The sequence below is a fragment of the Ogataea polymorpha genome (genome assembly GCF_001664045.1).
Source record: "Ogataea polymorpha strain NCYC 495 leu1.1 chromosome Unknown OGAPOscaffold_2, whole genome shotgun sequence".
NCBI classification, from domain to species: Eukaryota; Fungi; Ascomycota; class Pichiomycetes; order Pichiales; family Pichiaceae; genus Ogataea; species Ogataea polymorpha.
Window position 1 is genome coordinate 65,245 of NW_017264699.1, and position 25,229 is coordinate 90,473.

At 48.6% G+C, this 25,229-nt stretch overlaps 11 protein-coding genes and 1 non-coding gene across 12 annotated transcripts; 6 read left to right on the top strand and 6 right to left on the bottom strand.

Moving 5' to 3' along the window:
* Positions 1–31: 31 nt before the first annotated feature.
* On the top strand, positions 32–1,453 carry OGAPODRAFT_11464 (uncharacterized protein; the record flags this gene model as incomplete). Its single annotated transcript, XM_018353278.1, has 1 exon — positions 32–1,453. One exon carries the CDS (start codon positions 32–34, stop codon positions 1,451–1,453), a length of 1,422 nt encoding a protein of 473 aa, XP_018211890.1.
* On the top strand, positions 1,435–3,945 carry OGAPODRAFT_15505 (uncharacterized protein). Its single transcript, XM_018353777.1, has one exon. The coding sequence runs from the start codon at positions 2,032–2,034 to the stop codon at positions 3,883–3,885; it is 1,854 nt and encodes a 617-aa protein (XP_018211891.1). The 5' UTR covers positions 1,435–2,031; the 3' UTR covers positions 3,886–3,945.
* A 244-nt stretch (positions 3,946–4,189) lies between these two features.
* On the top strand, positions 4,190–8,084 carry OGAPODRAFT_97513 (uncharacterized protein; the record flags this gene model as incomplete). The annotated part of the gene is made up of 2 exons (XM_018357957.1): positions 4,190–4,589; positions 6,592–8,084. The coding sequence occupies 2 exons, from the start codon at positions 4,190–4,192 to the stop codon at positions 8,025–8,027; spliced, it is 1,836 nt and encodes a 611-aa protein (XP_018211892.1). The 3' UTR covers positions 8,028–8,084.
* A 73-nt stretch (positions 8,085–8,157) lies between these two features.
* On the top strand, positions 8,158–10,577 carry OGAPODRAFT_92399 (uncharacterized protein). The gene has a single exon (XM_018357151.1). It carries the CDS (start codon positions 8,386–8,388, stop codon positions 9,121–9,123), a length of 738 nt encoding a protein of 245 aa, XP_018211893.1. The 5' UTR covers positions 8,158–8,385; the 3' UTR covers positions 9,124–10,577.
* On the bottom strand, positions 8,158–10,592 carry OGAPODRAFT_92400 (uncharacterized protein; the record flags this gene model as incomplete). Its single annotated transcript, XM_018357152.1, has 2 exons — positions 8,158–9,201; positions 9,237–10,592. The coding sequence occupies 2 exons, from the start codon at positions 10,590–10,592 to the stop codon at positions 9,190–9,192; spliced, it is 1,368 nt and encodes a 455-aa protein (XP_018211894.1). The 3' UTR covers positions 8,158–9,189.
* Positions 10,593–10,617: 25 nt separating this feature from the next.
* OGAPODRAFT_15506 (uncharacterized protein) lies at positions 10,618–11,500 on the bottom strand. The gene has a single exon (XM_018353778.1). It carries the CDS (start codon positions 11,413–11,415, stop codon positions 10,669–10,671), a length of 747 nt encoding a protein of 248 aa, XP_018211895.1. The 5' UTR covers positions 11,416–11,500; the 3' UTR covers positions 10,618–10,668.
* A 780-nt stretch (positions 11,501–12,280) lies between these two features.
* OGAPODRAFT_81411 (uncharacterized protein) lies at positions 12,281–13,733 on the bottom strand (the record flags this gene model as incomplete). Its single annotated transcript, XM_018356523.1, has 2 exons — positions 12,649–13,733; positions 12,281–12,501 (listed from the first exon to the last, which is right to left on the bottom strand). The coding sequence occupies exons 1-2, from the start codon at positions 13,721–13,723 to the stop codon at positions 12,281–12,283; spliced, it is 1,296 nt and encodes a 431-aa protein (XP_018211896.1). The 5' UTR covers positions 13,724–13,733.
* A 130-nt stretch (positions 13,734–13,863) lies between these two features.
* On the top strand, positions 13,864–17,034 carry OGAPODRAFT_15507 (uncharacterized protein). Its single transcript, XM_018353779.1, has one exon. The coding sequence runs from the start codon at positions 13,895–13,897 to the stop codon at positions 17,003–17,005; it is 3,111 nt and encodes a 1,036-aa protein (XP_018211897.1). The 5' UTR covers positions 13,864–13,894; the 3' UTR covers positions 17,006–17,034.
* Positions 17,035–17,085: 51 nt separating this feature from the next.
* Positions 17,086–19,686, top strand: OGAPODRAFT_6604 (uncharacterized protein; the record flags this gene model as incomplete). The annotated part of the gene is made up of 1 exon (XM_018355812.1): positions 17,086–19,686. The coding sequence occupies one exon, from the start codon at positions 17,086–17,088 to the stop codon at positions 19,684–19,686; it is 2,601 nt and encodes an 866-aa protein (XP_018211898.1).
* A 4-nt stretch (positions 19,687–19,690) lies between these two features.
* OGAPODRAFT_15508 (uncharacterized protein) lies at positions 19,691–22,471 on the bottom strand. The gene has a single exon (XM_018353780.1). The coding sequence runs from the start codon at positions 22,440–22,442 to the stop codon at positions 19,740–19,742; it is 2,703 nt and encodes a 900-aa protein (XP_018211899.1). The 5' UTR covers positions 22,443–22,471; the 3' UTR covers positions 19,691–19,739.
* Positions 22,472–23,147: 676 nt separating this feature from the next.
* Positions 23,148–23,229, bottom strand: OGAPODRAFT_t23. The gene has a single exon. It is a non-coding gene; the product is annotated as a tRNA-Ser (tRNA).
* A 216-nt stretch (positions 23,230–23,445) lies between these two features.
* OGAPODRAFT_15509 (uncharacterized protein) lies at positions 23,446–25,222 on the bottom strand. Its single transcript, XM_018353781.1, has one exon. It carries the CDS (start codon positions 25,150–25,152, stop codon positions 23,494–23,496), a length of 1,659 nt encoding a protein of 552 aa, XP_018211900.1. The 5' UTR covers positions 25,153–25,222; the 3' UTR covers positions 23,446–23,493.
* Positions 25,223–25,229: the final 7 nt, after the last annotated feature.

Sequence of the window (25,229 nt, forward strand, 5' to 3'; positions counted from 1 at the left end):
CAAATATATACTATTCTTCCTTTGACACAAAATGTCTGACAGGAACGAGTCGTCCAATCAACCTTCCGCAACAGACGCTGCTGTTGCCTTGACCAATATGCCAGTTTCAATGAGTCCGCCTCTACCAGCCCGTCATCAGGGCCACACAACTGTCACTAGTGTGCATGCTTCAGATGATCATACAGGGGATCACCCTCCGGCCTTGCCGCATAGGCCACCTCGTTCAAAGAAGTACGGCCTGGATCGTATATCCACGGATGATTTTGAACTAACTACACCGATTGGGTCTCCAAGGGTCCCGAAACAGGGCGCAAATTCAAGGCCGCCTGCTGACCCTGCTTGTGATACTACAAGTCTTCATCAGAAAACGCTGGATTTCCTGTTGGAAAACCAAACATCCCGAGTTGTAGGTCTGTTTTATGAGCTTCCGGAAGACTTAAAAATCCCGGATGGCGAATACTACAACCAATTGAATGCAGAAGACCATTTGATAGAGGTTAGAAGCGAGGTGGAGGCCAAGAACTTCAACAACCCGGACCAGCCCACGGTATACAAGCTCTGGCTAAAGAGCATGAAACTGAAGAAATTTGGCCCTATCACAGTCAGCAATCCGGAACTACTGGCACAGCTCGAGTCGGCTCAAATCGAATCCGAATCTGTTTTACCCCAACTGGCATCTGTGTGCGGCAAACTAGGGACCAAGTCGCTGCCCCCGCTCGTCCTATTCATCCACAGTCGTCTTCAGGACCCAGAAATCACGTTTATCCTTGCCAAGCTGTATAGCAAGATAGACATGACGAGATGGGTGTTCATGGTTCTGCGCTCCACAGAGAGGACAAACGCGTCAATGTTAATAAGTTGGCACGAAAAGCACAGGGATGTTGCGGATTTCGTGCAGAAACAGCTAGAAAGCGTCAACTTCTGGAAGCCGCTAACGGCACAGGAGCTCGATTTGGTGGTCCACCGGGTGGTAGTCTACGGATTTGACTCGATTGTCGGCGATGTTGCTAGTATGCTATGTGGTGGCAAACCAAAGAGTGGTATTGAGAGTCAGCTCATATGGGACGATCACGAATATGAGCTTCTAAACGAGCCACTCAAAGAGCCCCACGATCTGCTCCGTGAGCAAAATAAATTGCACAAATTGCAGGAAGAACTAGAGACAAAGAGGAAACAGTATACGGAGTTGCTCAATAACTACAGGCAGCTGAACGAGGAACGATTCAGCAACCAAACAATGATCAAAAAGCTGGAAGCAAACAATGGACAGTTGAGGTTGAAGTGGAACGAATGCGAACGGAAGCTAAATGCCCAATTGTCTAATTTCGAGGTGATTAAGGTAAACAATGAGAAAAATGCCGAAATAGACAAAATCAACCAAAAATTGCGACTCGAGATTGACCGCGTACAAGTCGAACTAGCCGAGTTGAGGGCCAAGAAGCTAAGGCATTAGAATATGTGTAAATAGATAAGTTCGAACGCATAAGCTTATTTCTGTCGATGACGTCATAAAACAGAGAGTCTCCATACCACGGAATTCCAATGGAGTGGAGTTGTGTCCCGGTAGGCAGGGAAATTTTTGGGTGATGATGAAATTTTCTATTGTTTGTGGAATTCCGTAGAATAGTTTTTTTGGGGAAACCTGAAGTGGGTCCCCAGAAAAATCGTCATAATCCTGGTTGGAGAGGTCTCGGTACTTGACAAAATAACCCACCATGCTGTGTACGCCAGAAAAAGAGGGGCCGATTCTTGCCAAGCGACGTTGAGATCTCGGCTTGCGCTTTCATGCTTCCGCAACGGAAGAAAATAGTAAACCACCATCTTCCAAGTACTTTCCAAGCTCTCGGGTGTTCCATTCCATAGACATGCCCACTCCTCCGCAAACAAATAAAGCCCCCTTTGCCTAAAAACAATGGATTCTCCAGGAATATAATCCGCTTTTCACAGGTAAGATCTGCGACCCAAGATGGTCAGAACAGTATATATAAAGTGCCGCGTTCGAAAAACAACTCTATAATCTCGGTTTACAGAATGTCTTCCGAAAAACTCTCTGACTCTCCTCATGAGAACGGCCTCTTTGCCTCCACCAGTGAGGACGGCACCGGTCTGGCTGAGCCAGTTGATCAAAACGTTCTTTCGCAATATAGCGAGGAAGAGGTGATGAATCTCGGACGCGCCTACGCGAGACAAAACGACCTTGATGAGGAACTTTTTGCGCACGCTGCTGCCATTGCCAGAAGCCCTTCCAAGTTCAACTCCATGGACTTCCTCACTGAAGAGGAAAAAAAGGCTCTGTACGACGAGATCCATCACCCGTGGAAATTGCCGAAAACCCTCTACTGGCTTGTCTCCACGGCCTCCATGGCCGCATGTGTGCAGGGAATGGATGAAACCGTGATTAACGGTGCCAACCTTTACTATCCTGGGAAACTCGGCATTGGAAGCGGCTCCGACCACGACACTTGGCTCGTGGGTCTTGTCAACTGCGCTCCATACCTCTGCTGTGCCACAATGTCTGTGTGGTGCACAGACTACCTTAACAACAAATTTTCCAGACGTGGTGTGATCTTCTTGTGCAGTATTTGGGGTACTCTCTGTTGTATCTGGTCTGCTCTGACCAACACGTGGTGGCATCTGTTTATTGCCAGATTTTTCCTAGGCTTCGCTATTGGTCCTAACTCGACCACTGTTCCCGTTTACTCCTCCGAGTGTGCTCCAGCCAAAATCAGAGGCTCTCTGGTGATGAACTGGCAAATCTGGACTGCGTTTGGAATCATGCTGGGAGATGTCTTTGGACTTGCCTTCTACAAGGTGCCAGATCGCGGGATCTCCGAAGGTCTTCAATGGCGTCTGATGCTGGGTTCTGCTTGTCTGCCTTCGATCATAATTCTTGCGCAAATTCCATTCTGTCCCGAATCTCCAAGATGGCTCTTGGGTAAAGGAAGAGACCGTGACGCCTTCGAGTCGCTCGTCAAGATGAGACACACTCCTCTGCAAGCGGCTAGAGACGCCTTCTACAGTCATCTTTTGCTTCTTGAGGAAGGAGACATGAAAGCATCCTTCTTCACAAAAATCAAGGAAATGGTCACTGTCAGAAGAAACAGAAATGGTGCTGTCGGTGCCTGGGTCTGTATGTTCATGCAACAGTTCTGCGGTATCAATGTTATTGCATACTATTCGTCCACGATCTTCCGTGACTCTGGATTCTCTGTCAGAGACTCTCTTATTGCTTCCTGGGGATTTGGTATGCTCAACTGGGTGTTTGCACTGCCAGCCTTCTTTTCCATTGACAAGTTTGGCCGTAGAACACTGTTGCTGTTTGCTTTCCCTATGATGGCTGCCTTTTTGCTGCTCGCAGGATTTGCGTTTTGGATCCCCGAGGAACACAAACAAGCCAAAGTGGGTGTTATTTCCCTGGGTATCTATTTGTTCACGATTGTTTACTCCTCGTCGGAAGGTCCAGTTCCGTTCACGTATTCTGCTGAATGCGCTTCGCTGAGAGTCAGAGATGTGACGATGTCCTTCGCTACTGCCACCTGCTGGTTTTTCAACTTCATTCTGTCTTTGACATGGCCATCGATGCTGAAGGCATTCAAGGCGCAGGGAGCTTTCGGTTGGTACGCCGGCTGGAACATTGCTGGGTTCTTTATGGTTTTGTGGCTGCTGCCAGAAACTAAGGGTCTCACGCTGGAAGAGTTGGATGAGGTGTTTGACGTTCCAGCAGTTGAACATGCAGCCTACCAAACCAGAAACCTCTTCAACGGGTTCCGCAAGAGAGTGCTGCGCCAAAGCGTGGAGCCTCTGCCACCTCTTTATACAAAACGACGTATGGCGGTGACCTCAGATTGGGAGGCACGCAAGAACGAAGTCAAGCACATCGAGTAAGATAATTAAGTAGTAACGTGAATTGCGAAATTATCTGTCATGTCCCGAAAAACTACCTGGGCTCTGTCTGTATTGTGAGGTTAACAATTATAATAAAAAATAACATCCCGGGGACGTGTGCGGCTTTGTGGTGGGGTCGATTATTTAGGAAAAGGCATGTTTTCTTGCTGCCAAGATTATTTCAGTTTGCATAACAGAGGTCCCATGACGTAACACATCCCTAGTCACTCAAACACTTGTAGGAGGGGAGACATCTTGGCGTTGTATAAATAGGCCGTGTTTCCCACCTGCAGTACCTCCAAAAATGTCTTCTGAAAAGATTTTGGACTCACCAGATGAATCTCTGCTCCAGGAATTCAATGTCCTCAGCAACTATTCTGAGGAGCAAGTAATGGCCATGGGACGAAACTATGCCCTAAAATATGACCTCGACCCGGAGCTATTCAGCCGTGCCGCGGCTGTTGCTCGGTCCCCCAACAGATTCAACTCGATGGAGTTCCTCAGCGAAAGCGAAAAAGAGGCTCTCTACGAGGAAAACCACCATCCTTGGAGGTTGTCGGGCCAGTTGTACTGGCTGATTATCATGGCCTCGCTAGGTGCTGCCGTTCAAGGTATGGACGAGACCGTCATTAACGGTGCGCAGCTATACTACCCTAGCGAATTCGGCATCGACAATGGAACTGACCGTGACACCTGGCTGGTGGGTTTGGTGAATTGCGCTCCTTACCTGTGCTGCTCTACCATTTCGTGTTGGATGACTGATTGGATGAACGAAAAGCTTTCCAGAAGAGGAACCATTTTCCTTACGTGCACGATCTCGGCTCTAACTTGCATCTGGTCGGGTCTCGTCAACAACTGGTGGCATCTGTTCATTTCTCGATTTTTCCTGGGTTTTGGAATCGGTCCGAAATCTACCACCGTGCCAGTTTACTCGTCTGAATGTGCTCCAGCCAAAATCCGTGGTTCGTTGGTCATGATGTGGCAGATGTGGACCGCCTTTGGAATCATGTTTGGCTACGTGATGTCTCTGGCATTCTACAAAGTTCCTTCGCACAATATCCACAAGGGACTTGGATGGCGGTTGATGCTTGGTTCTGCTTCGCTCCCAGCGTTCCTAGTCATGATCCAGGTGTGGTTCTGCCCAGAGTCCCCTAGATGGCTTATGGGTAAAGAAAGGCACAAGGACGCATACAACTCGTACCTGAGAATCAGAAAACACGAGATTCTTGCTGCCAGAGACTGTTTCTACTCCCACGTCCTACTTTTAGAAGAGGCTTCGTACGAGCTGCCATTCTGGACCAAGGTGAAAGAGATGTTTACGGTCAGAAGAAACAGAAACGGAGCTATGGGTGCGTGGGTTGTCATGTTCATGCAACAGTTCTGTGGCGTGAACGTTATTGCATACTACTCGTCCTCTATTTTCAAGGAGTCCGGCTTCAGCGACCGTGACGCTCTGATTGCTTCTTGGGGATTCGGCATGCTCAATTGGGTGTTCGCCGTTCCGGCCTTTAGAAACATCGACAAGTTCGGAAGAAGAACGCTGCTTTTGTTTGCGTTCCCAATGATGGCTGCATTTTTGCTGCTAGCCGGTTTCGCGTTTTGGATTCCAGAGGACAAAAAAGACGCCCGGGTCGGAGTCATCTGTCTCGGAATCTATCTGTTCACTATTGTTTACTCTTCGTCAGAAGGCCCTGTTCCATTCACTTACTCGGCAGAATGTGCTGCTCTTTACGTTCGTGACGTCACAATGTCCTTCGCCACGGCAACTTGCTGGTTCTTCAACTTCATTCTGTCGCTTACCTGGCCATCTCTGTTGAAGGCATTCAAGCCACAGGGAGCCTTTGGCTGGTATGCCGCCTGGAATATTGTTGGATTTTTCCTGGTGCTGTGGCTGCTGCCAGAGACTAAAAACCTTACTCTGGAGGAGCTGGACGAGGTTTTCGACGTGTCTGCGGCCGAGCACGCCAGATACCAGACCAAGAACCTGTGGAACGGTGTTCAGAGAAAGATACTGCGCCGTGACATTCCTAAGATGGAGCCACTGTACCATTCTCACCGTGTGGCCATCAAGAACAACGAGTGGGTCGAGATGAAGCACGGCGAGGCCGAGCATGTGGAGGCTGAGTAAGTACTCACTAGTTTTGATGTAATTTTTTTCTGCGCAGTAAATTACTGAACTTATGCATATTGGTAGCAAGCATCAGCAATGCAAAGAAGGAAGAAAAAAGGTTCAAGTGTAAATTTTAGACAATATGGACCAAGACACTCAAGTACACGAGTCGAGGCAACACGATACCCGATTAGGCTTTTTTGGCGAAGAAGGCAGGTCTTCTGCCTCCTCCTGGGACGCAGAGAAGTCCGCCAGCGATGGATTAGAACCTGACGTCAACGTTTTGTCGAATTATTCGGAGGCACAAGTCCGGACCATGGGCAGGAACTACGCTTTCAAGTACGGCATGGACCCGGACCTATTCTCGAAAGCGGCAGCCGTGGCAAGAAGACCAAGTTTCTTTAACTCGATGGAGTTTCTTTCGGACGATGAGAAAGAGAGTCTTTTCGAGGAGGCAGAGCACCCGTGGCGACTGTCAGGACAGCTTTACTGGCTGATTGTGATGGCATCTATGGGCGCAGCCGTCCAGGGCATGGACGAGACGGTGATCAACGGCGCCCAGCTACAGTATCCATCGTATTTTGGTATTGCTGAAGATACCGAGAGAAATACATGGCTGATAGGGCTAATCAACTCTGCGCCGTATCTGTGCTGCTCAACCATTTCGTGCTGGATGTCTGACTGGCTCAACGAGAGGCTTTCGAGAAGAGGCACCATTTTCTGGACCTGTTTCGTCTCTGCCATCACGTGCATCTGGTCTGGCTTGACGAACAATTGGTGGCATCTGTTTATTTCTCGGTTCTTTTTAGGGTTTGGCATTGGCCCCAAATCGTCTACAATCCCCGTTTACTCGTCTGAATGTGCTCCGCCCAAGATCCGCGGCTCGCTAGTGATGATGTGGCAGGTGTGGACCGCGTTTGGTATAATGTTCGGCTATGTGATGTCTCTGGCATTTTATAGAGTTCCTTCGCACTCCATACACAAGGGCCTTGGCTGGCGGCTTATGCTTGGCTCGGCAGCACTGCCGGCAATATTGGTGATGCTCCAGGTCTGGTTCTGTCCGGAGTCGCCAAGATGGCTCATGGGCAAGGGACGGCACCGTGAGGCCTTTGAAGCATACAGCCGCATCAGAAAGTCGCCGCTCCAGGCCGCCAGAGACACCTTCTACACACATGTGCTGCTACTGGAGGAGAGCTCCTACGAGGTGCCCTTCTGGACTAAAGTCAAGGAGATATTCACCGTGAGAAGAAATAGAAACGGGGTCGTTGGTGCCTGGGTGGTGATGTTCATGCAGCAATTTTGCGGCATCAACGTCATTGCATACTACTCGTCGTCGATCTTCAAAGAATCGGGATTTTCCGAAAGAGACGCGCTGCTAGCTTCGTGGGGGTACGGCATGATCAACTGGGTGTTTGCCCTGCCGGCTTTTTTCTCGATTGACAGGTTTGGCCGCCGCACGCTGCTTCTTTTCTCCTTCCCGCTCATGTCCGTCTTCCTACTTCTGGCAGGCTTTGCGTTTTGGATCCCCGACGAGAAGGCCAGGGTGGGGGTCATCGCCCTGGGCATCTACTTGTTTACAATCGTCTACGCTTCTTCCGAGGGGCCTGTGCCATTCACGTACTCTGCAGAGTGTGCTGCGCTGTATGTGCGTGACGTTACGATGTCGTTTGCTACTGCCACTTGCTGGTTCTTCAACTTTATCTTATCTCTCACCTGGCCGTCACTGCTGAAGGCATTTAGCCCGCAGGGTGCATTCGGGTGGTATGCGGCGTGGAACATGGTAGGGTTCTTGCTTGTCCTGTGGCTGCTACCTGAAACCAAAGGCCTTGCATTGGAGGAGCTGGACGATGTGTTCGATGTGCCGTCGTACAAGCACGCAGCGTACCAGACCCGGCATCTGGCAAACTGGGTCCAGCGGACGGTTTTGCGCCGGGACATACCGAAGATAGAGCCTTTGTACCGGCAGCAGCGTGTGGCAGTGCACAACCAGGAGTGGGTGGAGATGAAGCACGAAGGTGAGCACATAGAGTAGAGACATTACCTCATGTTTAGCCTTAAAATAGAATTAAGCAATCTTTGCTGCGTCATGCATGCCCCCTTACGTGTAGCTTACTGTGCAGAACACAAAAAATGTGTTTTTTTTGCATTGCCGATTTTTTTTTCCTATTCGCGGCCCGGAGGGTTGCTTTTGATGCAGCCGTCCGCGCACCAATCCCCTTCTGGTAATGCTTGCTCCATAAGGTAGTCTGTCAGTTTTAGTAGGACGGAGTAAGCGAACATAGCAGATCGACTTGATGTATATGCTGCGAAAAAGAGCAAAATAGAAGCGTAATCATAGATTTGATACTTATACTGGCTTGTCCGCCACTTCCTTTTCTGCCCTTCTTACTATGGAAACCCTCGACATACTAACAAATTCCACTCTCGACGCCTCTTCTTCCCCACGCGGCACCTCCATAAGCAACGAAACCCCTCGCTTGGGCTTCGATATGGCTCCGGCTCAGGCCTGCCAGCCACCTATTCCGCACGATATCGACTGGGAGTCCAACTACGAGCTCGGCTTGCCCGATTTCCCAGACTTGCAGCCCAAACAGTCGCTCGATTCCATGGCCGCCGCTCTAAACCTCACAGACTTTACTCCCCCACAGCAGCATTCTCCACTTAGTTTGTCGCCGGAGATCAAGCCGCCGGCCGAGCAGCCCCAGCCCCAGCTACAGGTGTCGCGCTCGCGCTCCTCCAGATGTCCCGTCTGCCGCAAACATATCACCAGAGACATGTCCCGACACCTGCGCACACACGAGCCTGTTTCGCGATTCAAGTGCGTGTATCCGCGCGAAATGTGTATCCACAAGACGGGACAATTCAACAGACCGTACGACTTCAAAAAACACCTGCTCAACTGCCACTTTGAGTTTGACGACCGCAACACCAAAAAACTGCACAACCTGAGCGACAAGCTTCCTCACACAGGCAGATGCCACTGTGGCCTCAAATGCACAGCGGAGTTCTGGCTCGACTCGCACATTTTGCCAGACTACGGCTCGTCGTTCCGCTGCGAGCACCTCAACAATCTATACGAGAAGACTGGCATGAAGCCTCCTAGCCAACGATTCAGCACAAGAGGCTAGAGAGCACGAATGATACCACGCTGCTTTATCAAAACTGCAGCAAGTGATGATTTTGCCTTTGCAAGTTCAAGCAGCATACTCTGGTCCAATTGATGGTCTTTGCGCGCGGTTACCGGTGCCGCGGCGATTTCAGGATGTGTCGCTGTGTCTCTCAAGCGAGTCTTGATTGCCTCAACGGATACTGACAGATACTTTGCAGTTTCGGAGCCTTGCTCGATCAACGGCGATGAGAATGCAGTGGACGGCGTCACCGGTGTCGCCGGAACGCTCTCTAGCGTGCTTGGAGACGCGGAAGGGGTCTCTTCCGGCCGTTTTTCCAACGACAACGGTTTCAACCAGCTCTGTGTTTCCTCCTCGTCGGCGTCCTCCTCTGCGACGATCGTCTCATTGATAATGTACGAGAGCGGATCTGTTGCGGTGGCAAACATGCCGTCGCGCGAGGCCGGACGCACAGGGTTCTCGATGTTGAACGTGCGCAAGTTCAATTTTTGGTGAGGGTTCAGAGTTTTCGTGTACAGTGAGCTCGTGAAGCCCATCGCCGAGCCAACCACGTGACCTGTTAAATGGTTCATCTGCTGCCCTGTTTTGTCCAAAAACGTTTTCTCCTGATACGACTTGTAGTCGTTGAGCAGGTCCAGCGAGTTCAGTTTGTGTTGTGCCTGCTCTATCCGCTCTTTCCAGTTGTTCAATATATTCGTGTACTCTATTTCCTGGCCGTGGACAACCACGCCCTGTAATTGCACAAATTTGTTCATGTTGCGCGTAAGAAAACGGAATATATCGCGCGACTGGTAGTAGAACTTCATGGTCAGCTTGTGCAAGAACTCGGACAACGTCTCCAACACTTGCGGGATCATCAGCTTCACTTTGGCGTCCAGATCAAGAAACACCGTGCGTGTGTCGTACATGTGGCTTTTTGTCGTTTCTAGCTTCGCCCTCTCCTTGTCGTTGAAATTGCTCGTTTTCAAGATCTTCTCCACAGAGTTGTGGTACATGTCGTAGTCGATTTTTTTATGGTTGCGTTTTGTGATGAGCTTCAATGAAGACCTGATATACTCCTTCATCTCCTCACATTGATCCACAAACCGGTCTTTGCTGACCTCCACGCGCTGGGTGACCTGGTCGTAGATGATCCGGAACAGCCGTTTGGCCTGCCGGATCTCGTTGACCGTCACGTTCGAGAACTCTTCGTTCTGGTCCGAAACCAGCTCCGGGTCGACCTTGATGTCCTTTTTGTCAAAGGGCGAGTGCAATTTCTCAAATGTGTCCATGCTGCCCAGCAGGTTGTCCAGGATACTGCCCAGACACCTACACCACTTGCGCTCCTGGACTATCAGGAACTCGAGCCCTGCAATCGCACTCTGTAGGTCGTGCTCCCAATCTCTGATCTGTTGGTCGTCGGCGCTTTTCCTTCCAATCAGTTGATGTGGACCCCTAAACAAGGCCTTCCTGGCCCCTTTTAACGACATCTTGTTTGATAATCACTAAAAATGCCCTAAATTAACTAAAAATATATATCCGGGTGCGAGGTGTAGATGTCCCCGTTTAGTCCTCTAGCACGCTCTCGTCAAACCTATTGTACAGTTCCTCCACCTCCTCCTCTGTCAGGCCTTCGGTCTCCCGCACATCCTGGACACTAAACCGGCGCCGGTCGTGGAGAATGTCGAACTCGTCGTCCTGGTCATCGCTCGGTGTTCCAAACTCACTGTCCTCGTACCCTCCGTCCTCGTCCTCGGGGTAGTCGTTTCGGTAAAAGTTCTCATCGTTCGAATCTTCATCATCGGTCTGTTCCGCGACCTCCTCCTGCTCGTCAATCGTCTCCATATCGTCTTCGTCAAACTGAATGTACCCTATCTTGTCCTTCTCCCATTGCTCTGTCACTGCCTTGTCGCGATAGTAAACGTCGTAGACGTAGTCGTCATCCTCCGGGACCAAACTTTGCGGCCTTTCCACTTCTGCAGAGGCGTTCGACATTCGTCTTTTCGGAGGCTTGTGGTGCTCCTCCTTAACGTCGCTGGTTCGAAGATAGTCTTGCAACATCTCCATCAGCTGGGGATCGATATCGTCTTCCTTTTTCGGAATGCTGAACACTTTCCTGCCCATGCTCGATTCCTCTTGTTCTAGAATCTTGGACCCGTCAACGTCGTTGTTTGTCTCGTCTGTTCTGGCTAGTTTGAACACGTAGTTCGCTGACTTCGATCGTTTCGAGCCACGGTTCTCCACTAGAAGCGCCTGCAACGGATCCTCCGTCCTTTTTCGCTTAATTCGTAAAATTTGAGGCCCTGATGACATTGTAATCTGAATAATCTAGTATTTTTTATTGCCAGATATAATATGGAATTATAATCTGCGAAAAAAATCCCTTGTTCCCCTTTTTTATATTATCCCAAATGACAGGCCCTCTGACTTCTCTTTTATACAGACTCAACAGGCAGCTTAGAAAGCTTAGCGAGTTGCTTATCGGGGCTACCTTCGATCCATTTCGCGACATTGTGTTGGTCACTGGGGGAAACGGTGGATTAGGAAAAGAGCTGGTGCTGGTGTTTACCAGAGCCCATGCCCCCGTCGTGGTATTCGACGTGAACCTCCCAGAGCCAGAAAACAGGGTTCCTGGTGTTCACTATTACGTGTGCGATGTCAGTGATCGCAAAGATGTGCTGTTGAAAAGTGCACAGGTTGCTGAGGAAGTGGGAACAATCACTATCTTGATCAATAATGCGGGTATAACCACAGGCAAAACCGTACTTGATCTCAGTTTTGAAGAAATTGAAAAAACAATCGAGGTCAACTTGTTGTCCAGCTTTTATACCATCAAAGCATTCCTTCCATCCATGCTCAAGGTGAAGAGGGGATACATTGTCACAGTGGCATCCACCTTGGGATACATGTCTCCTGCGCGTCTTAGTGTTTATGGCGCCACTAAGTCTGGTCTCATTGCTCTGCATGAGTCACTTACCTACGAATTGGGCCCTCCTTCGTTTAACACAACCGGTGTCAAGACTTTGCTCATTTGTCCTGGCCAGTTGAAAACCAGAATGTTTGAAGGAGTCAGAACGCCGCACACGCTGCTAGCACCGGAATTAGAGCCCAAGGATGTGTCTAAAGCAATTTTCAGCGCCATTGAGTTGGGTAAAAGAGGTGAGATCAAACTTCCTTTTTATGGCAACTTCTTGCCCATTTTCCGCGCTGTGCCATGGCCCATTGTTGAGGTGGCAAGGTATTTCTCCGGGATCGACACCAGCATGAGGAAATTTGTGGGCAAAACAATGGCAATCAAGGAATCTTCTGAGTCTGCGCTGACGAATGCAATTTCCGAAACGGGTTCTGTTCTCTCGGGTCTCTTAGGTTCCGGTGGATTCAGAGGTGAGGACGTGGATCCTACGAAGGAGTTGGACATCATTCCAGAGTGATTATCATTAAAAGGTAGATCGTCGTGCCGCCTGCGCGGTAGAGCAGTTTATACAGGTTTGTTCAGTCATTTCTTCTTCGCCCGCTTATTCTTTTTGGTGTCTTGTGTCTCCGTACGCTTCTTTGTCTCCGCCTTCACACTGACCTTGAAAAATCCATCCAGTCTGCCTTGCACACCTCCCTTGAGCCCCTTCTTGAGCTTTTCCACCCCGTCTCTGATCCGCTGTTCGTTGAACCCATTTTCCTTCACCATGAACTCGATCAAGCCATCTAAATCGGGCTCTGTCCATTTCAAGTCAATGTCGTCTCCATTCAATACCTCTGGATTTAAAAATAGTTGTCTCGCTTCATTATAAGGCCAGTTTTCGGGAACCTTGTATTTGCACTTGGGATCATTCTCGATAAACTCAATGATCTTTTCAATGGACCCATGCTCCTTGATCAATTTGAAAGCTGTGACTGGGCCAATGCCTTTAATGGTCTCACAATAATCGCATCCAAGAAGAATACAAAGATCAACAAAAGTATTGATGTCCATCCCGAAACCTTCTAGCACAGCGCTAGTGGTGAACTCGTCGACCTTGAGTTTCTTTGATTCTGCTGCAGTGACGTTTCTCAAGAAAAATGGCGGCTGGTAACACAACGTATCCATGTCTTCGGAGGCAGCAGCATATACTTTTCCTTTACGGGCCAGTTCCGCACACTGTGCTTCGGCCTCGCACGGCGCGATAACGTACGGGATACCCATGAGCCTGAGCAGATGCTGCGCCTGTTCGTTTTGCTCGCGCGTCACTTTGACCTGTCTCTTCTCAAATCGCTGCAATTCTTCCACCGTACCCGTTTCTTTCAGCTCCAGAGCTTTTTGTTCGGCCTCCTCTCTTCTCTTGAGTCTTTTCTCCAGCTCTCCTCCTTTGAGGACGGGCGGCTTTCCATCAAACACATAGCACGGCTTGATGCCGTTGCCTACCATTCGAATGGTTCTATAGAAAAACCCCATGAGATGCGACGTGGTGCCTCCTGCTTCGTTTGTCAACTGGTTACCATCTTGCTGTCTCACAGCAATGAGGAACTGATATAGACACATAGACGCGTCAATAGCAATCTTGCGTCCAAACAGAGACTTCATCTCGCTTGATCTTATGGCGCGTGGCGCGTTCTCCGCCACAAGAGCGTTGAGCCCCTTGATTCCCATGTCAACTAATCTTGTACGCGTCGGTAGCTGAAAAATATTATTCCAGGCTCGATTTATTTTCGACGCGACGCTGTCGTTCTCGTTTCGAAAGCAAATTTTGCAGAAACCAGTTTTGGTTTATTTTATCATCCCTGCTGGATCCCATTGCTAATACACGTTCCCCGATTAATAATGTTTGGCAACTCGGCGTCCACCACCAGCGGGTTTGGAGGGTTTGGTTCCAACAACACCTGGAATAACAACAATTCCTCGCCGTTTGGAACCAACACTGTAAACAACAATACCTCGTCTCCGTTTGGCTCGAACACAAACACAAACACGGGAGGCTTGTTTGGAGCCACTGCAAATACGTCCTCAGGGCTGGGCACATTTGGGTCCAATACCAATACCAATGCCCCGGCCAATGGCACTTCCTCGAACACCGGCTTGTTTGGAACAGGATCATCGTTCAACAGCTCATCCTCGCCGTTTGGCCAATCGGCCTTTGGCAACACAGCCTCCACCGGAACCATGTCAAACGGTCTTTTTGGTACATCGAACAATACTGGCTCTGCTTTTGGGTCTACAGCCACGACGTCTCCGTTTGGCCAGCAGTCCACTGCACCTCGGTTCGGATCCACCCTTGGAGCCACTAACACCCAGAACAGAGGAACGTCTGTGGTTCCATTCAAGCCGCTGACCGAGAAGGATCCAACAAATGGAACGCAATACTATGAGACAATCACAGCCATGCCTGAGTACTCCAAGTTTTCTGTCGAGGAGCTCAGAGTTCAGGATTACATTGATGGCAGACGCTTCGGCAACAATTCTGGGTCTGCTGGAACGGGAAGTTTTGGCACAGGAACTAGTTTTGGCTCAAGTACCGCTGGTGGATTTGGAACTGCAACCAACACCGGCGGCCTCTTTGGCCAATCCAACAATACGACCTCAGGCGGTCTATTTGGACAGTCCAACAATAATACCGGTGGAAACCTCTTTGGCGCTAACAAGCCTGCAACAGGCGGCCTTTTCGGGTCATCCAATAACAACACATCTGCCTTTGGCTCGAACAACAATTCTGCATTTGGCTCGTCCGCTGCTCCATTCGGGCAGACGAACAACTCGCCTTTTGGCCAGCAACAGCCATCAGCTACATTTGGAGCGTCTTCGAGTTCTCCGTTTGGACAACAAAACAATAATGCTGGCACTCTTTTTGGTGCCAACAACAATCAGACTAGCTCTCCGTTTGGTCAACAGAGCACAACGCCTGCCTTTGGCTCGAATAACCAGACCGGCAGCGGCGTGTTTGGCAACAACAACAACCAAACAAGCGCTTTTGGCAACACGGGAACTAACACAGGTAACCTTTTTGGTGCAAACACCACGGCTAACAAACCCACTTTTGGCGGATTTGGTTCGTCCGGGAACACATCTGGAGGCTTTGGCTCGACTGGTAATACCTCGAGTAATCTGTTTGGCAACAACAATAATAACCAGCAATCTGGTGGACTGTTTGGCAACAATAGCGGCCAGTCTGGAGGCCTCTTTGGCCAGCCTAACAAGCCTGCCGGTACTGGCTTTGGATTTGGTTCGACTAATAACGCACAGAACGGATCATTGTTTGGAAACAACGCTTCGGCTAACAACAACACGTCAGCCCCACTGTTTGGCAATAATACTAATCAGGGTGGATCACTTTTTGGTAACAAACCAGCAGCTAATTCTGGCGGAGGCCTCTTTGGAAACAACAATACAGCCAACACTGGAAGTGGGGGTGGCTTTGGATTTGGTGCAAACAATAACAACAACGCATCGTCCGGGACTCTGTTTGGCAATAAGCCTGCCTCCAGTGGGACCGGATTTGGTTCGACAAACGCTGCATCTGGGTCTTTATTTGGTAATAAGCCAGCAACCACCACTACCACTCCTAGTTTCGGCACAACGAACAATAATACCAACAGTTTGTTTGGAAACAAGCCCGCAGGAACAACCTCGGGTGGTCTTTTTGGCAACAACAACCAATCGTCCACGTCTGGAGGACTCTTTGGAAATAAGCCAGCGACAACAGGGGGGCTTTTCGGCAACAATAACCAATCTTCCACGTCGGCAACCTCTGGAGGACTATTCGGCAATAAGCCTGCTGGAACGACTTCTGGCGGCCTCTTTGGCAATAACAACCAGCAATCGAGCTCCTTTGCATTTGGCCAAGGCCAACAACAGCAGCAACAGCAGCAACAGCAACAGCCTCTGGCCAATTTGGACCCATATGGAACGAATCCTTTATTTTCCTCTGTGGGAGCCAATACAAATCCTATTGTCCAACAACCTCCCGTCCCTCAGGCTATTCCGTTGAAACAGGTGTCCAAGAAAAAGCCAATGCTTACATCGGCCTACAAATTGAACCCGAAACCGTTGTTTTCACCTAACGATCTCCTGGTAACGAAACCAGGGAGTATCGTGGCGGCTTCTTCTCCGTCTACCGCGGGTTCCAGCGCCTCCGGCAAATCAGCCACTCAGACCTTAATCGAAGACTCCAAAGACTCTGTCAATGGCTCTAAATCCGAAAAATTCCTCTCGCCTACGACTGATGACGCCATTTTGTCCAGCTACATTTTTGCCCCGTCCAGAAATGTCACTAAGCTCATAATTGACAAAACGAAGCAAGAAGACGAATTTGAAGGTCTTAAAGCAAGCAATCTCGTCACTCCGCGTCGCCAGATCACAATGAAGGCCTCGATGAGCAGCCTCACCCCAAAACCATACATGTCTCCTAGCAAGACCGTGCTCGAGAATGGAAACAGCCAGGAGCCTCCAGCAGAGATCTCGAGCACCCCTAAATCGGTGTCCGAATCGACTTCGACCAATGAGGAATGGCCTGAGGGCTACTGGATCTCTCCTTCTTTGGAAGAGCTACAAAAAATGTCTGCTACACAGCTCAAATCTGTGCCAGATTTCAAGGTGGGCCGCACCGGCTACGGAAAAATTGAGTTCCTAAAACCTGTGGATCTCACTTCAATTCTCCTGCAAAAAATCCCAGAAATTATTGTGTTCGACAAGCAGTCCTGTATAATTTACCCTGATCTCAATACCAGACCGCCAGTTGGTGAAGGTTTCAACATCCCAGCAACAGTGTCTCTCGAAGGATGCTTCCCACTGTCCAAGGACACCAAAAAGCCAATCACGGATCCACATCATGCTGTTGTGAAGAAGCATATCAGACGGTTGCAAATGATTCCTAACACAGAGTTCGTGGGTTACGATTCCATCTCAGGTACCTGGCAGTTCAAGCTCGAACATGTCTGAATGGTGTGAGGTGTGTATATTTAGTTACGCGAAAAACAGATATAAAAAAAGATAAACAAACAAGATAAAATAATTAAGTCATGTCCTTTTCCGAGTTTCCGACAGAGAAGGAGAATGTTGCTCCTCAGCAGTTTCCTTACAAAGTACGAAAGCCAAACAGAAGACACACATTGCTGCCTGTGCCTCCCAGAAGCATTTTGAAATCTTCAGCTGATCAGAACCATACCATCGCTATAATACCCAAGAATAAATCGAAAAAGAGACGAGTTTCGTTTGCCACAGACGTTGATGTTCGCAGCATTATCCATAGAACTCATGAGGTGGACGAGAACCATTCTAGTATTGGATTCCATCCTCGCAGACGTGACTCGTTGCAGATAATTCCCTCCTACTCTCAGAAAAGAATATCCTTCTTTGGACGCAATGACGATCCACCGAGTGCAGACGAGAATGAAGATTGCTCGCATGTAGTTGAAAAGGTCCAAATGTTTCCCGGGTTGATTGAAGAGGACAACATGAGTCAGCCAATGGAGATGTCAGAAGAGTTAAATGCCGAGGTCCGTGAGCTTGTTCGCAAAAGCTGCGACAGAGAAACAGAGTCGTTCGAACCTTCAGAAGCCCCGGATCTGGAAGCTACTTTCAATCAGATAGACGAAGAAGACACGATGGAGCTCACTCAGCCAGTCAAGAGACCGGAAGCAGCAGATGCGGAGTCTGTAGTCGAATTGGAAGTTTCGCAACCGATGGAATTCACACAGCCGGTTCGTCTTGAAAGTAATGTCGATAAAAATACAGGGCTTGTGCAGCATGAAGCAGAGGATTCGATGGAGATCACGCAAGCAATCCGTTGCAATCACGAAGAACCTCTAGACATGGAGGAAACGATGGAAATGACGCAAATTAACAAAGCGGCTGCAGAGTCGCAGGAACCTATGGAACTCACTCAACCAGTACGAACTGTTGCACGAGATATATCTTCCTCTATTATGAGAACCCCGCCACGTTCTGAGAAATCCCATATTTCTACTCCCGGTTCAAGTGCCAGAGCCCAGAAAATCCGCACTGATGAGTTCGGGTCTCCACAAAGTGCTTCCAAAGACTCTATGCTGGATTTGGGAGAACTTTCAAGGCCGAGAGACATTATACAGAATCTCAAGAAAGCAGAACAGCATGATGAGGAAAGTTTTGCTCAAAAGGAAGATGGACAAGATCAACAGGAGGATGACGAATTCAAGGAACAGAATGCAAGTGCAGAACTGAGTGCTTTTGAGGAATCTATTATAATTGCTGAGAAAGTTCCACTGGCCGAGGTGACTTTGGACTCAGAAAATGAGGAAGCAAATTTTGAGGACGACGACGACGACTATGTTCATGTAACTCTTCCGCAGTTTCTCAATCAAGTCCAGGTTCAGTTTTATGACAATATTGGCCCTTCCGAACGCGAGCTGGCTGTGACTAGTGAAGGGTCAGGATCCCAGGCCCTTCACAAATATGTGGATGCCGTGACAGAGTTCCCCAACTTTGACTACTTCTATCATCTCATTGCCCAGCGTAAGTCGGGCATTGATCGCTCGCAAAAAAGTATCAATGACTTCAGTGAGGCAATCATTAATAACAACCCCACTTCTGTGAGGGAGTTCTACGAGAGTACAGATGAGGTGCAAAAAGACTTGAAGGTCAACTATCAAGCGTTGGCAAGTCTTGCGAGAACTATTGCTGAGCATGGCAACCTGGTATTCATGACAAACTCCTTGGAAGGACTATTAAGATCTTACGAAAACCGCAAAGCTTCAGTGAACTCTCAGGTTGTGGACATGGAGGAAATTCGGGCAGCATTCACCTCCGAATACCAGAAATCTGTAAAGAGGAAGGCAGACCTCACGAAAACGCTATCGTTACTGCAGGACAGGCAGAAGAATTTCGCAAATGTCGACCTTGAAAAGCTAGAACTGCTCAAGAGCCGAGTAGAAGCTGCCCAGGAACATAATACTCGTTTGAGAGAGGTCAAGGCGAAACTTCAAAAGGAGATTACTGAAAAAGAAGGGATATTTAAAAATGTCTCTACTCAACTCTTGGAAGCGCAAGAGGAAGACAAGCGGCTGAAGAAACGCGTGATGGAACTCAAACTCCCATCCCAAAACGAGTTAGACCTTTTGCAACGGCAATTTGTTGACCTCGAAAGAACTACACAGATGGAGCTGCTTGTGCTCGACGAGAAGGAGTTCAAGGTACAGATCATGAATGAGCTTCAAATAAGTGTTGATCTTTCCACTGGCGCCAGGACCTTGAAGGTTTTTCCGACCAACCCGCAGTTCAAGGACTTGTACTCAAGATTCGCAGCTCGTTTTCAATCTTTTGAAAGCTCTGGTCTGAAAGATTATTTAATTCAGGTTCGACGCTCCTATAAGCAGTTCAAGGAGCTGGTGAGAGAGCTTCGTATTCTTCAGCTATACTACCAGTTTCAGCAAAAGGAGAACGACATGATTATCTCCATCACCAAAACAGACCTGTACAAGCTGGAAGCTAAGTTCAATGTTGACGACCTGTTATCATTTTCTGAGCCCGTAAAAGTGACAACACAGGTCGTTAGTCTATGTGGGAGCGAATTTGGAGCAGACGATATTTTGACTAGCGCTCGTAGCGAGACCAGCCTCAATATTCTACAGCGGATGGAGAAATAGCGCAATAAAATCGATGCAGTACATAATACTCAGAATTAAAGTAGCGTAGGAGGCTACTTGCCGCTCAAATCAGTATTTCCTATACCGGGAATCAATTTGCTGGCCTCCGTCTGGTAGTCTGGTGAAATCAAATTCACAGGAACGTCTTGTATGCTGTCCTGGATAATTGAAGTGGCGTGGCTCGTAGCACGCGGAAGCGATGGACGCGCAACAAGTGGAGGTCGAGAACGATTCATTCCAAACGACAGTGTCAGCTCTGCGGAGTCGTCAGAGTCTTCGGAGTCAGACCCACTTTCGGAGTTGTGAGAAACAGGCGCAATCACCAGTTTTTTCCCGTACAGGGGATTCCGCGCGGCATTGGTTGGAGACTTCTGAATTTCTTGAAGATGATCCGGTACTCTGATGGTCCGCTGTTCAGAACTCCCTCCATCATCAGAAGAAGCAGAGTTTTCGGAGTCATTATTGAAAACCACCTTGCGAGAGTTTCGGCGCTGGGGCACGACTATATTACCTTGTCGTCCAGCCGAGGGCGTGCGTCTTGCACTGTAGTATTCATTAGTGATCGCCGGTGCGATGGATTCCAGATCGGATTTGATATGTTCTGGCACGGACACTGCAGAGTTCATTGTGTGCAAGGGAACGTCGTTCCCCAGTGTATGCGAAGCAGCAGAGCGAAACTCTCCGTGTGAAGCACGTGACATCGACGTAGAAGAGCTCAGTGAGCCTTGACGCGTGCCCAAGTCAGTTGGTAGTCTCTGCGATGGTATTCCTGTGTAAACTGAGGTTTCGAGCGACGAGGAGTTTGGATTGGACGAGTTTCCATAGAAACTGTCCAGCGATGCGAAGCTGGGAACCACCGGCAATGAGGCCCCCTTCGGCGAGTCAGTTTCCTGTTCGGTATTTGTGGGATCGAATTTGTCATCCACGCTGTATGACGGATCAATCAGCTCACGATCACTTGTATCGGTAGTTATGGTCAACTCACTCTCTGTTATGGGCACCTCTGATGAGTCTGGGTTGCTCGTCGTTCCAATGATCTCGGACAGTTGACTAAGTGCCGAAGAGCCTCTTCGATTTGGCACAATGAGAGAGTCTGCGTCCACGTTGTGTTTTGTCTCGACCACTTTGGACAACGACGATGAATCTGTTGTGCTCGAGTCAACAGAAAGAGCAAGCGAGTCCCGATTTCCAGGCGCCAGCTCGCTCCGGTGAGTAACTAATTTAGGAGGTGTGGCGCTTTGCGCTGATGGAGACGAAGGAAGGCTGGAGCTTTTTGACCACCCACTTGTGCTTAAGGCCTCCGACAGCAAATAAGAATGCTCGCCGTTAGTCGGTGTGCCTGCGGACGACTCTGAATCAGAAGGACTCATCATGCCTTTTAGAGATTGGACGTAAAGCGATTGTTTCGTTTTTGGAGCAGACAGACCTGTCAGTCTGAAAACATCAGATAGTTTCTTCTTGATTCTGTTGCCGATGCCAACCACTGCCTCGTTAACCTCTTCAGTGCTAACGGCAATCTTCATTTTGCTGTTCCAGTTGGATTTGTATTTTCTAGATTGGGCCCGGGACAGTCCTTCGAGAAAAAAAGGATGTGCCTTTATATCACTGATCTCGATTCTATGCTCAGGCGATTTCCGGAGAAGCTTGTCGATAAGATCCTTTGCCTGGTTCAAATCGTAATCTGGTATTGGCGGAGAGCACTTCCACTTATTGGTATCTGGGTAGGTTAACGGCTTGTTGCAGATGGTGTCAAACAGCGCGAATTCTGACTCGGCGTTGAACGGAAGACAGCCAAATAATAAGCAGTATAACGTGACTCCCAAAGCCCATATATCTATCTTGTAGGTCACTTTGTCACAAGACCCATCTGTTTTGCACAATTCCGGAGCCAAGAACGCAGGCGTCCCTGCAGTTTTGGCGAGCTCGACTTCGTCATTTCCTTCCAGGCTTGCTGCGAAGGAGACTCCAAAGTCTGATATCTTAACCACATAGTCTTTGGAAACTAGTAAATTGGATGGCTTGATGTCTCTGTGGATGATTCCTTGATTATGCAAATATTCGAGCCCGCTGACAACGTCTCTGAACACATTCTTCGCTTCAGATAAGGAGAGCAACGGTTCGGGTTTGAAATCTGTCTCTTCGTCTTCCTTCTGCCACTGAATCTCACCTTTCTCCAAATATTCTAGCACCATGTATATTTTTCTTGAGCTTTCTGCGTCCAGTACTTCCAAAAGCTTGACAACGTGCGGGTGCGAGCACTTCTTCATAATAGCTATTTCCCGTCTAATTTTGTCCTCTTGCGAGGATCCAGGTCGCGTCAATCGACCCAATCTTGGCTTCGAGCCACGATCCACAATCTTTATTGCAACCAGCTGGTTGGAGTTGAGGTCTTTTGCCAATTTCACTTTGCCATGCTGACCGCTCCCCAGATCTTTGAGAATCTCATATGTGTTCAGAATTCTCTTGTGCGTTATCGGATCGTACTCCACACGCACATAATGAGTCTCCTTCACCTTTGGCAGTTGAGACACCATTGATACTGTCTCTTCGTGTGTTTGGCGGTCGTACTCATCCAGTTTCACACTACTGCGTTTGGCACGTGCTAGGATGCCTAGATTGTCCCTTGAAGGACTCGTAGCTATTGTATTAGTGCTCTTTCTGGAGGTGACGTTTGGCTTGTGGTGGTGAAAACTTTCAAGAAGCTTTCCCAATGATGAAGTCGAACTCGTTCTGGAATAACTGGGTGATTCGGACATGTTATGTGAGCTGTGTAAGTTTGCCATTGAGGTGGAAAAATAGTCACCCATCTTGTGGGCTGCATCCGTAATCTTCTGAATCGACGGGGGCCTGCTCAAGCTCGGCCTGATCTTCATATCCGGTGAGCCCACTTCCAAAATTCTAGGGGACTCCATGCCCCTAGACGCATTCACAGAGAGCAATTCAGTTCGGTTCGCGATAGGGGGGTCTACGCTACCTTTTGACTCTATTATTTGTAGCCCGGGAGATTTATTTTGTGCGGACATGCTGGTTGAACCACAGGATCGGGGTACACACACCAGCACAGTTTGTGTTTTGTTGTTGTTTGAAATGAAACGTTGAGGAAGAAAAAGGGAGTGGTTCACTATCAATAATCCGCCTTATGAAAACACAATTGCTAGTTTAGAAATGGCGATGTTGACGGGTTCCCCCGAGTGGAAAATGATAATAGGATACGAAATAATCGCTTTTGAGAAAGTGAGTAAGAAATTTTGAGAAAAAGTCTAGCCAGAAATTTATCGTTACAGTTGCTTCGTGAGGCTGAATTGCCTTGGTACAAAATAGTGTCTTCAGTGTGCCTGTTTTCCTTCTGGCGAACCGCTGCTACATCAACCAACAGCTGAGAGAGGCCGCTACAACGCTGCATTACCACGTAGTCGCCAGGTAGGCTATCTGGCTGGGTTAAAAAAGGCATAAAAAAAAATCGTCAGCTACAGGATTCGAACCTGTGAGTGCATAGCACAAAAGATTTCAAGTCTTTCTCCTTAACCGCTCGGACAAACTGACTATGCTCGGATTTTTGTTGACAGCTGTCAATACGTGCGGTGTGTGGCAGGTTGTAAAACCTTTTTTGGAAACTGGTGACATTTTTTTATATTTTTTTGTTCCAATGGTAGCCATCTATCGGGAAATGAGTGCCGCTAGTGCACTGTGCATCATGCGCGGAGGGCGTGCGGGCATGTGGCCGCCCGCAGCGACTCACCAGAGTTTAACACAGATATGCCGAATAATATTTCATATCAAATATAATGTGTATCGAACGATATATAATCACGTGAGCCAGAACCAGATTCTCTCGATGATATTCCGAGGAACTGGAGGCACGTACTCTGCAGCTTCCCTCTCTGTTTCCTCGAGGCCTGTGAAACAGTCGATTTGCTCGGGAGGTGCAAAGAGACGGAAATTCCGGGACCACAGCATGTGGCTGACGTAAAGAGCAGCCACGATAGGAAGAGTGATATACGCGGCGAAAAAGTCAGACGTCTTCCAATTGAAGAACACAGCGTAACCGTTGGTCAGAGCAATGATCGTGAAAAAGACCAAACAAGCGTAAGCACCAGCTATCTGAAACTTTGGTCTGTAGGTGACACGAGAGTCCAGATTGTGGTACGTAATAGCTTTCCGGTAGCGCAGGTAGGTGATGGAGACGAAAATCCATGAAATGAAACCGGACACTGTTGAAATGTTGGAGAGCCAGTTGAAAACAACCGTAGAGGAGTTAGAAACGTTGAGGAAAGAAAGCAAAGCAATAGCAGAGCAGAAAATCACACAGTAGATCGGCACACCGTAACGAGTACATTTTGAAAAACATTTTGGGACGATTCCCGTGAGAGACATAGAATAGAGTGTTCTGGAACTTGAGTAGAGGAATGAGTTGCCTGCTGAGTAGGCAGAGGTGAGAATGGCAGCGTTGACGATATGGTTGAGGTATTTGATACCTGCGTTCTGAATTCCGATAACAAAAGGCGAGGCGGCGGCCCCTGTGGCACCACTATTGATGGCGTTCATGAGTCTTGGATCATTGGAACCCACAATGATGCCGATGGCCAGGACTCCTCCAATGTAGAAAATCATAAGACGGTAAATGAAGCGGCTGGTAGCCTTCGGAAGATTTTTCCTTGGGGCCTCAGCTTCTGAAGCGGCGGATGTGATAATCTCAGGCGAAAGCACAAACGCGAACGCGGACTTAATGATGGAGGTCCAGCATGCGAGGAATTTTCCTGTGTTTCCTGGAACCAGATGCTCAACAAATGCCCCCGGATGTTTCCAGTAGTGGAAGCCAAGAATACCATGTCTGTTGGGGCCTGCACCCCAGAATATGGCGAATCCGAGAATGATAAGGCCTGTGATAGTAATCAGCTTGATAGAAGCGATCCAGAACTCTGTTTCACCAAAGTACTTGACGGCCAGCAGGTTGATTGCCACGATGGAGGACCAGAGTATGGCAATCCAGATTGCCACGTTCAGATCCGACCAGTACTCGATCACAAAAGCAGCTGCCGAGATCTCTGCTGGGGTTAAAATACAGAGAGCGTAAACCAGATTCAAGCCGCATGTGAAAGACATGCTTTTGTTTCCTGTGTAGCGATCACAGAGCGCGTAGAGCGTAGATTTTCCTGGGGCAGGAATGTAACTCACCATTTCTCCGAGCTGGTTCATGATGGACCAGACAAAGATAGCGAGAATGAGGAAGCCGATCAGAAGACTGGCTGGACCACATGTTGCAAGTGTAGAGCCAGTACCAACAAAGATACCTGTACCAATGGCTCCTGCCAGGGCGATAAACTGGACATGACGGGACTTCAGACCACGCTGGGTTGTGTAAACTGGTTTTTCGTGCTCTGAGTTGAGTTCGTAGACATCAGATTTCACTTCGAGTTGTTTGCTGCTCTGCTGAGCAGTGGAGGACTGTTGAGTAATGAAATCCATACTTTTCCCGAGGAGATTGAACGGCATTTATATTTTTAAATCCTTTGAACAATAGCCGCACGCCAAAAAATGGTCAC